A 10,622-nucleotide genomic window follows, 5' to 3' on the forward strand; every position below is an offset into this window, starting at 1 on the left:
ATCTCCATAGGTACGGACTCTAAAACTCGACAAGTCAGTATTCATGTCCTCCTTTTTCTAAAACCAAACCCAAAATCTTATCCAGTGTGTCGCTCTGAAAAAGATCCGCAAAAAAGATTGTGGGTTCACTTTTTAAAAATAATATCATTTCTTCTTAGCCACATGCCCAACAAACAACACTTACGCATGTAGGTATTAAGTTTTTTTCTTCTTCTCCCCAATCCCTTGTAACCAAGACCCTAACATATGAATGACATTATTAGTTTTTTTTGTAAACCAAAGGTAATATGAATTATTCTCCAAATTAATCTAGCCATATGACACTAAAAAAAGAGATGTTGTATAGTTTTATTATTACTACAATAGCAACATTTCTCATTCCCATGCCAATTTCATCTAACTAAATTATCTTTAATTAGAATAACCCCTCGGTGAATGAACCACATAAAGACTTTTATTTTTAAGAGAAGTTTTAATTTCCACAAAGATCTGTTAATTTGAATGACCCCCCCCCCCCCACCCACACACAAATTTCTGTATACAGTGATTGAACAGAGAAGGTTTTTTTTGCAAGGACCATATGAACATTCACAAGATTGTTTCCCCTTAGAGCCCTCTTAAAAGAAACATTAAGATGAGTCCAAGATATATATATTTTTTACTATGTCATGCTTCCTAATTACCCGATTGTAAAGTGTTGAGTATTGATTTTTAAGACTAGTGTTTCCTAGCCATTTGTCTTCCTGATTTATTTCTCATTTTTAAGTTTAAATGTTCCACAATTAATTAAATTATTTTTTACCTCCATTAACCCATACAAAAAAATGTGAATCCCCTATTTTTTTTACATGTGCAAACATTTTGGAGCCTAGATATTTCTTTTAAAGAATTTGTTGCCAGATTCCATCTTTTTTAATAAACTTAAAAGGTTATTTACTTAAGAGACTTTTATTCTGAATTTCTAAATCTAAAATTCCTAGACCTTGATCTCTTGGTCTACAAACAATATTTCATTTCGTTAATTTATATTTCCTTTTGTATCCATCCCCATGCCAAAAGAACCTAGACCTCAGGTAATCTAGTTTCCTAAGAACTTCTTTAAGGATTGCAAAAAAAGAAGATCATGTACATAGAAAGATTGTTTAGAAATTAGATCTGAGTTGAATAGGGTTAGCCCGAGTCCATAGGAGAGCATCTTGCTTTTTCATGTGCTCCGTTTTCTTTCAAATCTTTCCTCTATTAGTTTCAATTCTTTGTTGAGGAGTCTAGTATGACACATTTGGATATCAAGGTAACAGAAAGGGACATCATCAACAGGACACCTAGCTAAAAAATATTCATGTATTCTTGTTGGGCCTCCTTCGCCTCTCCATAGCAGGATAATTCACTCTTACAGAAATTTATCTTGAGACCAGAAAGATGCTCAAAAGCTGTAAGCAGAAGTTTCACATTCTTAGCCTCTTCAAAGTTATGTTCCATAAATAGAATTGTATCATCTCCTATATTAGAGTATGGAAAGACCGGCATCAACAAGATGTCGAATTAAGCCTGAGATTTGCCCATCCTATTTTGCTCTTTCTATCAAAGTTGCCACCATATCCGCAACTATATTAAAGATTAATGGAGACAGTGAGTCTCCTTGTCTCAAACCTTTCTTTGTTTTGGGAGAATCTTCCAACATCATCGTTTACCTTAATGCCCACACTACCTTTTGAAACGAACGACTCAATCCCCAGGCCACTTGCACCATTTTTCTGTTCCAATCTTAAGGTTCGTCGAAGGAAAGACCAATTAACTTTGTCATATGCATGCGGAGGACCGGTGAACATCGGTCGATCCGGACTGGAGAAGGTCGCCACAGCAGGAGCAGCCGCAAGCACTGGAACGAGACCCTAGTCCGCGTCGGGGACGGATCATTGCCGTGCGCGTCTCGATCGCGGCCGGGCTTTCAGAAGGGAGTGCGGATCGGGAACGACTTTGAAGCAGTAACGTGCGAGAGACATATACATGACCGGATTAGTATTTGATTTGATTTTGACGGGCGAAACTTGACAAGGCAGAACGTATGAAGGATCGTACGCGGGACGAAGCCGAAGCAACAATCTCCAAGATGGTCGGACGGCAGGACGAGGATCTGGTGGCGCAGCTGCTCCCCGACGACGTGCTGGCGAACATCCTCAGCCGGCTCGCGCCGCGCAGCCTCGCGGTCTCCCGCTGCGTCTGCCCAGCGTGGTGAGTGCTCATCGACGGCCGCCGCCTGTTGCGCGCGGACCTGCTGCTCCCGCGCTCGCTGGCCGGGCTCTTCATCAACTGCAACCACCTGCTGTCCACGGAGCTCTTCTCGCGCCCGGCGGCCTCCGCGGCGGTGCCCATCACCTACCAGTTGCCTCCTCTCACCTTCTACAGAGACCACTGCAATGGCCTCCTCCTCCTGTACACCGCCGTGCTCAACCCCGCCACGGGGCGGCACGCGCCATTGCCGCCGGACGACCTGCCTCCTCAGGTAGGGATCGAGTGTTTCTTTCCGAACATGTACCTCGTCCATGATCCCGCCGTGTCGGCGCAGTACGAGGTGTTCGCGATCCCCCGCGTCCCGGACAAGGATGAGGAATCCGACGACGAGCACGATCAGAAGAAGAAAACTCGTGTCCTCCCCATCTGCTGCAGACGGGTTAGGCGCGTAGACAAAGCCACTGTTACAGAACAGGCCTTTGTTCCAGGCCATTTGTCCTGACTGTCTTTGGATCCGGGACAATATGTGGCTTTTATCCCGGGTCCAATGACTAGCCGGGCCAGTGGGGGGACAGGGACCTTTTGTCTCGATTGGAGACACCAACCAAGACAAAAAAATGGGCCTTTTGTCCCGGGTGGTGGCTCCAACCGGGACAAAAGACCCCGTGGCCTTTTTGTCCTGGGTGGAGCCAGCACCCGGGACAAAAAAACGACCGACGTCTCCCTAACGATATTTTCCAAGTCGCTGGCTCCTCTCCTCTCATTTCTCTCCCTCTCTTCTCCCTCTGCCTTATCTTCTTCCTCCCGTAGTCCCGCCCCCCTTCCTCAACTGCCTTCTCTCCTCCCTCCCTCCGGCCCTCAGCTCCCTCCCTGGTGTGGGCGGGGCCGGCGAGCCGCAGCCAGGGCGCGGCCAAGGCACGGGCACCGGCCAGGGTGGCTCGGGCCTGTTGGAGCGCCTGCCAGGCCCCGGCGGCGGCAACAACTCGGCCCGGCGGGGGCTGCTCGGCTCGGCGGGGGCGGTCGCTAGCGCGGGTCCGCGCCACGGCCAGGCCCCGGCGGCGGGCACAAGCTCGGCCCGGCGGGGGCGGTTGCCGGCGCATCCAGGCATCAACTCTGCTCGGTCACGCCGGCGGGGATGGCGCCGCCAGATCCAGGCGGGCAGCGCTGCTGTTCTTGTTTTTTTTTGTCAAATATGTATATGTGAACGGATTAATTTGTGAAAAAATCGTTTGTAGTTGTGATAATTAATTTTGTGAATGATTGATTTGTGATTGTAATTGATTTTGAGATTGATTTTGAATTTGAAGAAGCTGGCTCCCGTACGCGGGCGCTAGCGACCTAATTTTTTTTGTTCGCAAAAAATTAGCATTTGTCCCGGTTCGATAGCTTCCGGGACAAAAGAGATGTACGTATTTATCCCGGACGGCCAATCCCGGTTAAAAAACCGGGATAAAAAGCAGTTATAGATCGGGACAAAAACCCTGTTCTCTAGTAGTGAGCCTTGCTGGGATCGGAGTGGCCGCCGTCGCCGTACATTCTGAACGTCTTCTCGTCGGCGACGGGGAGATGGGAGAGGAGATCTTTCAGCCGGGAAGGCGAGGCCGCGGGAACCAGCGCCGACATGCAGGTGGAGAGCCGGTGGTGGCCGGATCGCCGCAGCGTGTATTGGCAGGGCGCACTGTACGTTCATTGTGAAAACAACTTTGTTATGAGGCACGTATAGCTGCCTAGCTCACTTCTCTCTTGCCATCATCTTGTTTTGTTCAGGGATACGCTTTCTTTAATTTCTTCGTAAAATGCATCACATCATCAGTAACCAACAACCCATTACTTATATTTAATCATTTATTTTGCGTTCTTTTATCACGCTCTTCCCAGGATATCGGTGGAAAATGACACGTACCATGTAATCAAACCGCCAAAGGGAGGAATAAGCACGTACCGTGAGCTTCATTTAGGAATGTCCAAGAATGGGGTGTACTTTGCATCACTTTGTGATGACAACAATGACAGGCTTGAGGTCTGGATCCTTGAGGAATCGAGTGGTGAGTTGGTGTGGATGTTGAAGCATGATAGTGGTCGGGGCCTACTGCAAGCAAGTGTAAACTGCGTCCGACGGGGTCGCGGACCGTGGAATTATTTGTATGATGTTAACAGTCGCCAAGGTGATGATGATGGTGCTAATGAAGGACAAGTGGAACATGACGCATTTGACGAGTGGAATTCTGATGACGATGGCGTTCTCAACGTTGAAGATCGTATTGAGGACTGCGATGGATACATTGGAATCCTTGGATTCCACCCTTACAAAGAGATCATCTTCTTGCACAGATCACAGAGCAGAGGATTGGCGTACCATTTGAATAGCTCCAAACTCGAGGACTTGGGTAGCTTATTATGCACCAGAATTTATGATAGCATTGAACGGCCTTTCATAAGGTCGTCATCTCCATATACACCTTGCCATCTATAGGAGACCTGTCTGAATGTTCGAAGTTAACAATGGAATAAATAAGTAGGTCACTTTTTTAGAAAGAGACACTGTGACCTCTTTGTAATTTTACTTTTTGTCATTTCAAGTACAACTTGATCTTTCCAGGATGTGACGGAACCACCAAATTAAAACTCCAAATTAAACGTAATGGCCGTCATTTGAACACATCGAGCGCATTAACTTAATAGTTTAATTTGGCGATCCTTTCTCAACCCACGGCCCGATCGAAACAACACCGGTAGTCCCACGCGAAGGTGGGCGCAGATGGTACAAACATGACAAATACTTGAAATTATACGGCAAGACGGAAAAGGGAAAAACCACAATCTTTACAACACGAGTTTAAATACAACAATTTTACAAAGCTGGTTCAAATACATACATAACTTACATGTTTTACAACTCCAGAGATACGAGTTCGAATAACAAGAGAAAGGTCTATATTCCCTTACTTCTACACTTCTGCCTATGCACAACCGGTCAGACTGGTTCAGACAACCGGTCAGACCGGCTGCAAGAAAACCCTGCAAATACCGGTCAAACCGGTCCAATAAAATCTGAGGGGTTGCAACTCTGCCCTTAAGTGTGCAACCCAACAACTGTCTAACCTAGGGGTCTCGATCCACGACTTCCCACCCCTCTGCATCCCGGCGGATAAATTTGACACAGCAGGGGCAAAAATCCACGTCTGGGTGCTCTGAAATAAAAGTATGGTGGCAACAAACCCTGAGCAACTAATACTCAGTAAGGCTTACCCGACCGGTGGGTATAACTTAGCCCACGTATCTAGACATGCAAGACTTTTGGCTGGTGGTTAATTTGCAGAAAAAACACTGTGAGTCCTTATTTCCCAAGTTTTAGCTCCAATTTCTATCAATAGAATTACTAATCATCTATGATTGGTAAAACTACAACAATCAAGGTGATCAAATCATTAATTAGATATCATCAGCTCACATTTCATCTCTTCTCATTCTACTCATTTTCTTTTCTACGATGTGACCAAGAGATCAAGGCTCTCATAACCACGAGACACGGCGAATCGATTCGATTTAATCTTGCAAGGTGGACCTAACCAACACGGCACGCAAAAGCCCCGTCGGACCCCACGCACCAACATTTTCCCTCCCCGCCTCGAACTACAGGAAACAGCCCAACGACATATGGTCAGCCGAGCTCAACGTGAGACCACCAAAAATAAACATATGCATCCCCATTTCTCCGTGACTACTCGACTACCCCAGGAGTTTGGTGCGGGTTCTTGTACTTTCGAAGCAAAGCAGTACTCGGCTTACCGGTTTCGACTAACTCCTACTCCCGGCATTCGGTTAGTACAAGTCAATCCCCGATCAGCACAGCCGACAACGGAACGGTCCTTAATCAACACAGATGGGGCTACACCTTCCCCCATACGGTCTCCCACCCCATACCTTCCATCTTGAATATAATAATTCATATACTGTAATATAAAGACATCATATATCTCGCGAGTGACAGAATTATCACTCGACTTCTATCGAGCCCTATTAAGCATAGCAGTGCTAACGACCTATTCATACTAGTGTAAGACCCAGGGAAACCTAGGAATCATGCAACTAGGATTCCAAACAATTGCTAAACCTAATGCACAAGTAATAAAGACATATATAGGTGTCATAATTTAAAATAATAGGACATACACCGGGGCTTGCCTTCGGGCTGCTGCTCAGAACTGGAGTGAGTTGAGCCTTGGGCCTGGTTCTCACGCCTCTCCTCCTGCTGGGCCTGCTCTAGCGGCTCTGGTGGCTCCGCAATCACCTCATATATCACCTCCTCCGCGGCGGCTGCTACACGTATGCATATGCATATGCATATGATATGAGAATGCATGCATGATTTATAAAAATTATATAACAACCAATTAAATTCCAACTATTTGCACCAACACCCACTCATCACCTCCTCTCAGCCAGGGGCACACCGGTCAGACCGGTCCACTTGACCGGTCAGACCGGTCCCAATTAAATCAACCCCGCCGCCGGTCAGACCGGTCCTACCCAGATCACAAACTAGAATCTAAGTCGCGGCTAAACTAGCCCACAACTTTCGAATCCCTTCTAGGCCCTAATTCAGAGATGCATATAGATGATCTTGACCCAAGAAAATCGACTAAAACCTTCAAAAAGGTGGATTCACCCAACCCTAGATGAATTACCTTGAACGAGTTATCTAGCCCACCAAATTTAAATTCCTTCTAGGCTTTAGTTCAGAGATGTAAGCGGACACGTTTGACCAAAAGAAATCAATTAGAACCACCTAGAAAAGGAGATCAATCCACCCAAGCTTGATTACCTTGAATGGCTTCTTCCCCATGAAGAACTTGGAATCCACAGCACCCTAGGAAGGAGCACGCGGAGGAGATGATCACCTACACAAACCCGAAGCTCCCATGGCCTCGAAATCAAGGGAGAGGGAGGATTGAGGAGCTTAGGGCTTGGGTAGGGAATGAGAGGGAGAGAGCTCGGGAAAAGAATGGCCTGAGCGTAGTGAGGATGAGTGAGTTGTTGAGAGAGAGAAGAGTGGTTTAAATGATGTGGGTCTAAAACCCACAAAACAGGTTCAACCGGTCAGACCGGTCGCCCCGACAGGTTAGACCGGTCCGACTGAACTGAGCCAAGAAATTTGATAAGTGAGTTTTATCGTTTCGGTTTTTCTCAAAACTAATGGCTGGGTTTAGTCTTAATTATGGGTGATTAATACCTGAGGTGTTACAAAGATGTTAAAAATGAAGGTAAATGGAGATCTATACAAAAATTTTGCAGTGGCTCTTGACTACTTGAGATCGCCACGTGAAACAAACAAACTTAAACTTAAGGTTGCAGGCTTGGTATCATGGAGGCACGAGCACTACAATTTACAATGCTAGAAAAACTATTAAAGGTCCCGGGCTAATTAAGGCCCTGTTTAGTTCCCTACCGTGTAAACGCAAAAAATTGCTAGAAAAACTATTAAAGGTCCCGGGCTAATTAAGGCCCTGTTTAGTTCCCTACCGTGTAAACACAAAAATTTTTTGCGACGGAATCTTGCTAATTTGAAGTACTAAATGAAGTTTATTTATAAAACTTTTTACACAGATGTGTTGTAAATCGCGAGACGAATCTAATGATGCTAATTAATCCATAATTAATCAATAATTAGCGAATGGTTACTGTAGCATCACCGTTGCAAATTATGGATTAAATAGGCTCATTAGATTCGTCTCGCGATTTACAGCCCATCTATGCAAAAAGTTTTGTAAATAGACTTTATTTAGTACTTCAAATTAGCAAGATTTCTTCGCAAAATTTTGTGTTTTTGCGTTTTTGCGTTTACGGGGTGGGAACTAAACGGGGCCTAACAGTCTCTCATACTATGTGAAGAAGGCGTGCGTTTCAATTGACCGGGGACGTCCCGCGCACGCTGCCGGACCGCCCTCAACGTCGTCGAGCTCGTCGTACGCGCCCTAGCTACCTCTGCAACAGGCCCGTTGAAGGCCAAGTGCAAGATGGGCGACCGCACAGAGCCTCCAAAATTGGAGGGCCCCAAATTATTTTGTCAAGGTCCATAACAGATGACAGTTTAGAGCAGCAACGGTCATGAGTCGTGTTTGGATTCAATGGCTAGAGCTAATTAGTTCAAGTAAATAACCCTCCATAATTTTTGAAAAAAATAAATAGCCCTCCAATAAAACAGACTTTGACATGTTTGGATCAAAGAACTATTTAGACTTTAAAGCATTTTTTTCCAATCATTGGAGCACTATTACCTCTCTTGCTATAGTGGGCCTAAATAATCACCCTTTGGGGTGGGATGATTTTTGAGGTTGGCTATTTGCAAATAGCCAAGAACTAGCCCTCATATTTGAGGATTTTGAGCTATTTTGGGCTATCTTAGGCTAAAAATAGCTCTAGTCCTTGGATCCAAACACGCTCCATGTCCGTTGGGACTAGAGGGAAATAAAGTCAGTGACCCATTGCCAATTCCTTCCACGCGAAGACAATGTCGCCGTCGCCAATGGCTTCGTTCAACCGATCGATGTGAATATTAACACCGTAACCACATCGCTCGTCGTTCGATGGCGGACGCCCATTCGTGCCAAGATCGAGGTGCCGTCGCCAGTCACCGCACCACCGGCCGCACCGTTGCTGGCTCGCCGCGGGCCTCCATTTGCGTTTCGCACACGGGCCTCCAAATTCTGGAGACGGCCCTGCTCTCCAATTACCATTCAGTACCAAAACAAACAAAAAAAAACATCGATCTCCTTGCATTGCGTGTGCCACTGATCGATCGGATCTGAATCTGATGTTCTTGCAGGTGCGGGAGCTCCCGTACTTCAACGCCGGCAGGGGCTCCGTGCCCGCCGCCGACGGCACCGTCGAGATGGACACGCCGCCGTCATGGAGGGCGCCGCCCTGCGCTGCGGCGCCGTACGTCTCAGGCCTCTCCACCGTCGCCAACCCCGTCTCGCTCGCCAGGCTCGTCATGGAGAGGACGCCGCACGTCTACCTCGCCTTCGCCGGCGCCGAGGCCTTCGCCAGGGACCAGGTCCGTGCCAGTCGTCTCGCTCGTCGGTTCCTCCCATCCTCCACAGCTTGACACTACTAATAAATTCACTTCAATTAAAATCATCGAGTACATACGTCAAGTGCTCCTGTATTATGCTTTTGATTTGATTGTCAGATGTCAGGGGGTGGAGACCAAGGATCCAAGCCACTTCATCATGGAGCACAACATCGAGAGATTGAGGCAGGCGAAACAAGCCAACAGGGTGAAGGTACCATTAGCTTTCGGCGGCAAAGACAGATACGGTTCTTGAATTTGTATTCGCGCGGGAAGATAGCCATCAAAACTTGAGTCTTATTTCATCTTTGACTGCAATGTCAAGCAGATACAAGATGCAGAACGGTGTCCGTCTCTTCTGACTTTCTGAGTTCATTCTGACGCTTCGTCCTCGCGAGTTACATTGAGTTTCAAACAGTTATCTTCAGAACATGATTTGCAGGAGAACTGGAACGTGCAAACAAAAATCCGTTCACTCGAGCACTCTTCTAACCCAGCAATTCCCCTGCTTCCTCCGCAGGTCGATTACACCCAGCCAATGAACGGCCAGGCCACCCAGCAAGCCCCCGGCACGGCGGGCTGCGTGGCCGTCGAGGCGTCGACGCCGCGGGCAACCTCGCGACGGCGACCTCCACGGGCGGCCTGGTGAACAAGATGCCCGGCCGGATCGGCGATCCGCCCCTGGTGGGCGCCGGGACCAACGCGCTGTGCGCGGTGTCGGCCACCGGGGTGGGGCGAGGAGATCATCCACCGCACCGTGGCGCGCGACGTCGCGGCGCTGGTGGAGCACCGGGGCATGCCGCTGCGCGACGCCGCCGCGCGCGTCGTGGCGGGGGCGCCCAGCGGCACCGTGGGGCTGGTGGCCGTGTCGCGCGGCGGCGAGGTGTGCATGGCGCACAACACCGCCGCCATGTTCAGGGTCTGCGCCACCGAGGCCAGCAACGTGTTAACAGTCAAAATTGGCACCTGCCGAGTCTGACCGGTCGGGCCGACCGGTAGACCGGTCTGCTCTGTACAGTCCGAGTAGAATTAGATTTTTTTAAAGAGTTCTTATATAATCTTATTCGTGAAGGGGTACGTCTTCTCCGGCCTATAAATATAAAAGTTAAGGTCGATTGAGGTTATTTCCAATCGAATCAATACAAAAATCACATTACTTTTTATCTTTCAAACCCTAGCCTTTTCCAACCCTATATTGTTTTCTTCCTTCGTCTCGACAGCATTTGAAGACGTTCTGAGTGGCCTGCCGACCTCAGGACAACCCTATGTTCACGAGCTCCGACGGGGTCGGCGGCACTGGTCAGACCGGCCTGCCCAG

The 10,622-nt window shown here is 47.8% G+C and overlaps 1 protein-coding gene and 2 pseudogenes across 1 annotated transcript; all 3 read left to right on the forward strand.

The window, feature by feature from the left end:
* The first annotated feature begins 2,110 nt into the window (after nucleotides 1–2,110).
* Nucleotides 2,111–2,734, forward strand: LOC120647759 (annotated as a pseudogene).
* A 633-nt stretch (nucleotides 2,735–3,367) lies between these two features.
* Nucleotides 3,368–4,705, forward strand: LOC120647760. Its single transcript, XM_039924611.1, has 3 exons — nucleotides 3,368–3,386; nucleotides 3,732–3,945; nucleotides 4,111–4,705. The coding sequence occupies exons 1-3, from the start codon at nucleotides 3,368–3,370 to the stop codon at nucleotides 4,703–4,705; spliced, it is 828 nt and encodes a 275-aa protein (XP_039780545.1).
* Nucleotides 4,706–8,162: 3,457 nt separating this feature from the next.
* On the forward strand, nucleotides 8,163–10,283 carry LOC120647761 (annotated as a pseudogene).
* Nucleotides 10,284–10,622: the final 339 nt, after the last annotated feature.

Source organism: Panicum virgatum, chromosome 9K (genome assembly GCF_016808335.1).
Source record: "Panicum virgatum strain AP13 chromosome 9K, P.virgatum_v5, whole genome shotgun sequence".
In the NCBI taxonomy this organism is placed as follows: domain Eukaryota; kingdom Viridiplantae; phylum Streptophyta; class Magnoliopsida; order Poales; family Poaceae; genus Panicum; species Panicum virgatum.

What these genes read in the sequence shown, in the direction of transcription:
- LOC120647760 (XM_039924611.1), top strand. An exon ending in GAAAACAACTTTGTTATGAG is followed by an intron (nt 3,946 to 4,110) that starts GCACGTATAGCT and finishes CGCTCTTCCCAG; the next exon opens with GATATCGGTGGAAAATGACA.